Source organism: Jatropha curcas, chromosome 11 (genome assembly GCF_041381405.1).
Source record: "Jatropha curcas cultivar XTBG-Jc1 chromosome 11, XTBG_Jcur_1.0, whole genome shotgun sequence".
In the NCBI taxonomy this organism is placed as follows: Eukaryota; Viridiplantae; Streptophyta; class Magnoliopsida; order Malpighiales; family Euphorbiaceae; genus Jatropha; species Jatropha curcas.
Window position 1 is genome coordinate 4,993,598 of NC_143161.1, and position 8,241 is coordinate 5,001,838.

Consider the following 8,241-nt stretch of genomic DNA (forward strand, 5'->3'; position numbering starts at 1 on the left):
ATCCTGAATCAAATAAAATTATATTTTGTTGATAATTAGAAATAGAGAGATCAACCATCAATGGCAAAAGAGTGACAGTACCTGAAGATAAAATTCACCTGATAAAGTTGAAAAATTAAAAATAAAAATGAATTACTTTTTTTTTCTGAAAAATCAAAGAAAAATAAGCAATAAGAATTCCTATAGAGAAACAAAATAACTCGAGATTATAGTATGAGTAGGTTTATTATGGCTTGGACTTAATCCGAGAATAAGTAGAATTTGAGCCGAGCTATATTGAACTTAAAATCAGCTCAAAATGTATATTTGAGCTTAAATTCGGTTTAAACATATGAGCTTAAATTTAAGCTTGAAAACCAAATTCTAACTAGGCTCATATAAATTTATAGTTGAAAATAATTTTTACTTTAACTTGATTTATTTTTTATTAATAAATGAGCTTGATAAATAGGTTTAAATTCAGTTCACTAAGCTTAATAAATGAGAAGGAAATTTGACTCTTTTAATGTCCAAAGAATAACTTAGAGCAATCTGATACAATTTTTTTTTTCAAAAAATAGAAATAAATTATTTGAAAAAATTAAAATAAATTTATTTATTTGTGTTAATTATATAACAAATATGGAAAATGGGAAAATACACCAAATGACCATAGAAATGTAAGCTAGAACACCGCGACATAAAAGCCATAAAACCAAAAGCTTAATCATTTAGAACACGCCCAATAGCAACCAATAACCCAAAAACCACAATCAATTAGCATATAGAGGGATTAGAGACTGAGGCCAGAGCTGCGAAATTGTCTTTGAAACCAAAAAGGATTTGCGGAGGCAATCGATTATGGAAGTCCAAGGATCATCAAAGCCAATGATAGCAACACAAGCAGAGATGGTGGAGGCAAAGGTCCCTATCCCGTACAGAGACCAATGCGCTCACCTTCTGATCCCACTCAACAAGTGCCGCCAGGCCGAGTTTTATCTCCCATGGAAATGCGAAAACGAACGCCACTCTTACGAGAAGTGTGAGTACGAGCTTCTCATGGAGAGAATGCTTCAGATGCAAAAGATCCGCGAAGAGGAGGCTAAGCTCAAACAAGCCCAGAAACAGGGAGGGTCTATTCCTCTCATCCCTAAAACTGCCAATGCCTAGCTGCAAAAAGCAACAAGTTTTTATCTTTCCTTTGTTTCTTTTGTGGTAAGTATTTTTTTCTTAGATTTTGGTCTTATGTTTGTTTTTCTGGTTCTGTGCGATCTTTGATGGGTTGTTGAAAATTTGGGGATTTTTGGATGGTGGGTTAGGTTTTGATGTTATTGGATTTTAGGCAGTCCGTTTAATTAAAGATTTGTTCTTTAATTATAGTTTTTCTGAATTTCAGGTCTTGCTTGGTCTAGGTTTTGATTGAGAATTTGATGTTTAGGATTTTTTAATTGTTTAATTAACTAAATTTTCCATGAATATGATTCTTTTTGTGGTTTATTGGATTTGGAAACCATTAGTTGTGCAGCGTGTTTAACATTTGCCCTTTTATTGTTTGGGATTCTGCTGCTGGATATTCTTAGAGGGGTTATTGGTTGATTAGCGTATTGCTTGAATTTCTAATGTTCTCTTTGTGGATCTTAATTTATGAATCATGGATATATTTACTCTATCTTGCAGCGTGAAATGTTTGAAGCTCCTCTGTTTTGTTCTGTTTACAAATCGATTTTGGTGTATGGTAATAGAACTACCTTTGATTGAAATTATCTTCGCAAAATTTAGAGGTTGTTTCTTTTTGGTCCTTTAGTTGTTTGACGGTATAGTGCAATTAGGGCTTGACGAAAATCTCAGTCTTGGGAAACTTATATATCTCTTGGTATACGATCATCTAGATATCCATTCAGAAGAGATTCAAACTATTTTTGATCAAATACTGAACTTCTGGTGGTTGTTAGTAATTTAGGATTTTTGGTCCATATTAATTTGTAAGTAACTTTTGGAGTCTGTTCTTTTTTCCCTAGTCGATTACTTGATAGCTGATCGATTGTGATTTTGGTTGGTTCTAAAGTGAAGCTCAAATGGTTAAATTTCTCCTGCTGATAATGAATAATAATATGAAAGGAGTCCAGGTTTTAATGTAGTACGTCACATGATTGGATTGCTAATGTAGATCAGCTAGTTCAAAGTTATTATATGTTTTTTGGGAATGCTCAGGATAATTTATTCTATTGCATAAGTTTTTGAAACATAAAAAATAAATTATGGTGGGAGCTATCTTCCTTCTTATTGAGAAACCCACCTTTCGGATTAGGAAGTGGTTAGTAATTACTAAAATCCAGGTGGTTGATGTAAATATTGAAAAGGGGTGCCTTTTTCTTGCAAGAAACTACAAAGGGAAGGATTAGCAAAAAGAGCATTTAATTGCTTGTATAAATTCTGGATGAGAACTATATCGCATTTCATACCACTAACTTTAGACTTGAACCACTGGCATCCATTCTAATGTGTGTCTCTGAAACCCAACCAAAAACAGAAGAAGAAAGAATTTTTTAACTATTCTGAGCTTCCTTGTTTCATTTGCAGTTGAGAACTAATGAGAAAATTTTACTCAGCATTTTATGATTTTCTTCAGGACTCTCTTGCTAGTATCTTTTCCAGTAGGTTGAATATACTAAAACAGTCACAAGCTATTGGGTATGGTAATTTTTAGCCAGGCACATTACCTTAAAGATTCCCATCTATTTTTTACCAATTTAATCCCATCCACTTCTCATCATTAAAACAATATGATTATACAATCTCTTTGTATTCCTTCCCCTTTCTATGTTCCATTTGCTTCTCATTAAGAGACTGGACCAAAGGGGATCATTGATGGTTCATTTCTGCATTTTTCTATTTTTAAATAATGAGGACTGCCCAAGTTTTGCGTTTAGCTGGTCCTTTGTCTTATTTCTTCAAAACGTAACTTCACACTATTTTCCAGTAAACAAAAATATAGGGAATTGTTAATTTTTGTATATTTGGCATGGAAAAACATTTGTCTTGTTTAAACACTTTTTTTGCTCAGCATGTTTTTGATTGCATTTTTCCCAAAAATGAACACATGCATATGCTTTTCAAAGGAAGTGCCTCCCTATTTTCATTTGCATGCAGGTGAAGGCAGTGTTTTGGTGTCGAGATGTGAAGTTTCAGGCACTATTTCTATGATATAATTGCACCTATGTACCTATCAATTTGAATTTTGGATCAAAATTTGTTGTGTAAATTTAGTTCAAGAATGTTATGACCAGCAATTCAGAATCCTCTGTCCCCCTCTTCTAATCCCTATAGTGTGAAACATGCACCCTTCCTTTTAAAGAGCTTATTTATCTAATTGCTTTAACAACCATGTGACAAGCTGCTTCAATTTCCAAAGTTCTAGTAACCATGCTTATGGGGACTCCCAAGTTTAAGTCAAAGGCCATTTTGTCTTCCCTGTATATTAATAGAGCAGTCTAATATGAAATGGGTACAAAAAAAATAATTAATTTGAGTTGTTTGTTCATTTGTACTTCATTTAATGGAGAAATTAAACTCAGAACAATATTAACTTACCTGGAATTGAATATTTCTAATGTCCAACTGAAAGTGAATAAGTCCAATATATTCATTTGTCATATTTGACATCTGCACTCAATGTCCTTACATTTTAAAAATCATTTTGAATTTTGAATACTTATCTTTGTAAATTATTCAACTATTGAAATGTTTTGGAATGGCGACTGTGTGTGTGCATGCATGTGAGATTACACCTTGTAGCTCAAACTTCAGCAGATGCAGTTGATTGTTGCTTAGTGTCAATTGCTGTAATATAGTAGTTAAATGGAAATTTGTTTATAACACAGGTGAAGGCATAATCTATGGCAGAACCTTCTTTGCACAATAATGGAAATGGTTATACACTTGGGACACATCTGCTGAAAGATGTGTGCAAGCACCTTAATGACAATCGGCGATGGGTAAAACGGAAAATTAATGGCAGCAATAATGAATGTGTTGCTAGTTTAGCTGTTGATATGGATTAGAAAGATAATTGTTGCATCTAATAGTAGTTCATAATGCAGTTTTTGTTGCTTGCTTTTACTTTGTACTGAATGTTTTACTTTGCTCTGTGTTGTGGCCTGACATTGATGCAAATTTCTAACATGCAGCTTTCAAAATGGATCTTCTAATGGATGGATGTGGCCACTTTTGGTGGGAAGTTGTTTGGGACTGTTTATTAAGAGGCGCATGATGTAACAGACTCCTCATACTTTCTTGCTCATTTGTCAGTTGTGAAACATTGTTCAAGTTTATGGAATAAATTCCTTACTGGCATTGAAATTCCTTTTTTCTTTTTTAGCATCCTTTTATAAGATATGAATGTGGACATGACTAATAATATCACTATGGCTATGTTCAAACAGTAATTAATGGCATGTGCAGTAGCTTCTTCAACATCTGTCTAGGAGCCTGGCTCCCTTTCTGATCCATTGATGATATGTAGTCTGTGTTTCATTCATAAAATCAAATGCATTTGTAATTTAGTGTTTACGTTAAAAATGCAATCCATTATATTTCGTTATAGCGTATTAAATATGAAATCATAGTATGCTATTGCTAGACCTGTAATTTAGTTTTTTTTTTTTTTTTTTGAAAGAGAAGAATTATCATATATTATCTCAAGGAAAAATAATCATCAAACAGTCTGGCACTGAGTCCCAAATATGAACACGATTAAAACGATAGGACGATGAGCATCTATATTATCTTGTCTTCGAATCCAATGAACTTTGACTAGTGGAATGGAGGCTAATAACAAAATACAATCAGAAATAACTATACTCAATTCACTCATATCTCTAATTTTTGACGAAAGAATATTAAAAATACTCTATTAGAATAGTACCTGCACCTTGAATATGCCTAGCTATAAACTGTAAAGTGAATCGCAGGGTCAAACCTTTTACCATAAGTGGAGAGGGTTTACCTTCGTAGAAGCTTGAAATAGCGCACAAAAAGTATCCTTCATTATCTTCAAAAATGGCCTCCATACCGACCAATCGTATATTAGAAAAAACAGCAGCATCCACGTGGTAAGTCCACTCTCCCAGATCAGTAATCGCAGCTGTTACTTGCGAAATTTGTACCTGTAATTTAGTATTATAATGTGATCGGATCATTAAGTAACAAAATTTTTTTTTATTAAAATTACTTTCGTTTGGGCCTTTTTTTTTGGCTTCCCATTTTCAATTATTGTTCTTGACCCATGCGTATTCCACTGCAAAATTCTGGTCCGCTGTATGATTGGATTTGTAATATTAATTTCTTCAAGACACTAATTTCTTCTCCTTGACCTTTTGATAGATAAAAATAAATAAATAAATAAAACTAGGCAATTCTATGCAATTTCTCAATTCTTCGTTAATGGCAAAATCATTCAATATCTTGAGTCATGTGAACGTAGGCATTGAAGATATGGATAAGGTTTCTTCTTATTCTCCTGGTTAATTCCATAGCAATCGTTATTTTTTGCTACGCTGGTGTTCTTTTTCCCTTTCAAGATAAATTATTTCTAGATTAAACATGAAGTAAAATCTGATATGGACTAATATATTATTAGTGAGAAAACTCGAACCTAAAATCCCTCGCTCCTCGGATTAGTGCAGAAATAACCAGACCACATTTAATTGGTTTATTTCAGTATATATGTAAGTTTTGAAGAATTAATAAATTGACTCCATGAAGTTATAGTTGATCTTAGAGCTATGAAATCTCAAATTCAAATCCACGTAAGAATCAAATTAATAAAAAAAATAAAATTTAAATCCATGTGTTGGTTATTTCGATTATTATTGACTCTATGAACAATAATTAAAAAAAAAAAAATCTTAAGTTCATATTCATGTTCTAAATATAAAACTATTATTATATTTTTGAGATTATGAGAATTTATAAATTCTTCCATCTAAAACCTAAAGTGTGAAATAAATTCACATAATTTAAAAATTCTAAACAATAGACTACAAAAGTTGACAGTTTTACAAGGTGATGGGCTTTAGGTATTCCTCTATCTAATTATTTCAAACTTTTCACACCTAACTCATAGAAGAGACAAAATTTGCACGTGCCTTTCACGCTAATCCGCAGTAGTTGGTGCCCTTTGCTCACTTTCTTTCCTTTTCCATTTCCACACTTTATTAAAGCAAACTTGTAAAGGTTAAATAACATTTTTGGCTAAAGAACATTTTTGAATTCAATCTTTGAGTCAAAATGGAATAATTCAATTTTCACACACTCACAAAAATCAAACTATTATAATATAAAAACCCATGTGGACGTGGGAATAAACATGATTAGAGCATAATTAATTCTAACAAAATTATTAAATATAATTATATGACTTTCTTCCATTTTGTTCAACTGTCTTCGTCTTGGTTGATCCTTGTTAGGTTATTATAATAAGAAGCTACAAAATATATATTTATATGGATATAAACCTTCACTACAAAAACACTACTGCTAGTATCGATAATTTATAATATTTTCCATTTCTTGTCTTTTTGAATAATATTAATTGCTAAGCAATTAAGCATTAGCTTGACTATTTATGTATAATATTAGTTAATTAATTAATTAATTTTGGTGTTTAAGGTATGTATATGTGTTTATATTATATAAATATAGTTTGCTTTTGAAACTTATAGAATAATTATTCTTGATTTCCCATGAAAATAATATTTTATTGGAAGAAAAAGGTTCAAGAATTGGTGAGTGATAAAGGAGGAGTAAACCACTTAGAATATTGTATACGAGTAAGGGACACGACAAAGCACTGATAAGAAATTTGGAATTGAAGTATGAGAAAGGTGAATTCTTCTTGTATATTTTATCTACCCATTTATACGTATGGTTTTTATACGTGCCATACGCTTAACGTATAGTTTTTATACGTGCCATACCCTTAAATTAGAGTGATATTCAAATAAAGTTTGACGACTTTAAATTTTAAACTTCTGACTTTATAAATAAAATTCATCTGATAATGCAATTTGCTCCTATTGATTCAAATGTATATTATTAATCCCATATTGATAATAATCATATGTGAGATTTTCTTTTTCTTTTTTTTTTTTTTTTTGAAATGTTTGAATTTATTCAATCAAGAAGTGGCACCAAATGTGAACATTGAGTCAAATAATATAAATAGATAAAATGGCATAGGAATGATAAATGTTGAAGTGCTAATGGTGGCTTGTCAGCTAATAATGCATTTCGCGTAGCAGTTTTATTTACGTGCATGATCCAAGACAAGAAAAATGCGATCAGGACAGGGAAAAAAAAAAAAAGAAAAAAGACACATATTACAAAATTGAGGTTGTAATATTGAAACACCTAATTCCAATCTTTGAGGATCAAAAGTCAAGAAATGGTGGGTCCTGCTTCTTCAATCACCATTCATATATTCCCTGGATTAATCTGAATTCAATTGAGAATGTGCAATCTTTATTTTATTATTAACTTTAATTAATCCATTGCTCAACCAGTCCACAATTCCACTTTCCTTTCTGTTAATATATAATTTTCCCATTCCTGTCCAACCTTTGAAAAAACAGAAAGAAACCAACTTATGCATACCCAAAACATATGATTAATGAGTATTTTTCAGATAATTTCCAAACTGAATTTTCTTATTAAATAATATTAATAATACATTGACAGAAGAGGGGATAGGAGGTAATCATTTTTTTTTAATTTGGCTTTCTAAATTTTTATTTTTTTTATTTTTGGCCCTCTTTGTTTTTTAGGCTAGCTCTGTTGCTGTATGCATGTATTATTAAAATTGAAATTTCATGATTTTGATAAAAAATTATTAATTTTCTACTTTCTATGTTCTTTAAAGATATATACCGCCCCATTTTTCTGTGTCTGAAATAGTAAGTAACCGGTTTGTGAATAGTATCATCGGTCCGAGAATAAATATTATTTTGGTTCGGAAAAATTACTATGTATGTTTAATATTTTTTTTAATATAATTGAAGTATGTAATTATAAATTATTTTGGTGTATATATTTGGAGATAAGAATCAGACTTATTAAATGATTGAATATGAAATATTTGAAGTCAGTTGATATGATTAGTTCATGAAGACTTGACAGATATAATGAATGCAATTAATTGATGGATCTAAAATACTATTGAGGATTTATTCAGTTATGAAAAAATAAAAGTGTTGTTATGTTATA

The 8,241-nt window shown here is 31.0% G+C and overlaps 1 protein-coding gene across 1 annotated transcript; it reads left to right on the top strand.

Moving 5' to 3' along the window:
- The first annotated feature begins 702 nt into the window (after positions 1-702).
- Positions 703-4,338, top strand: LOC105634198 (NADH-ubiquinone oxidoreductase B18 subunit). Its single transcript, XM_012217018.4, has 2 exons — positions 703-1,194; positions 4,167-4,338. Exon 1 carries the CDS (start codon positions 841-843, stop codon positions 1,147-1,149), a length of 309 nt encoding a protein of 102 aa, XP_012072408.1. The 5' UTR covers positions 703-840; the 3' UTR covers positions 1,150-1,194; positions 4,167-4,338.
- The last annotated feature ends 3,903 nt before the right edge of the window (positions 4,339-8,241 follow it).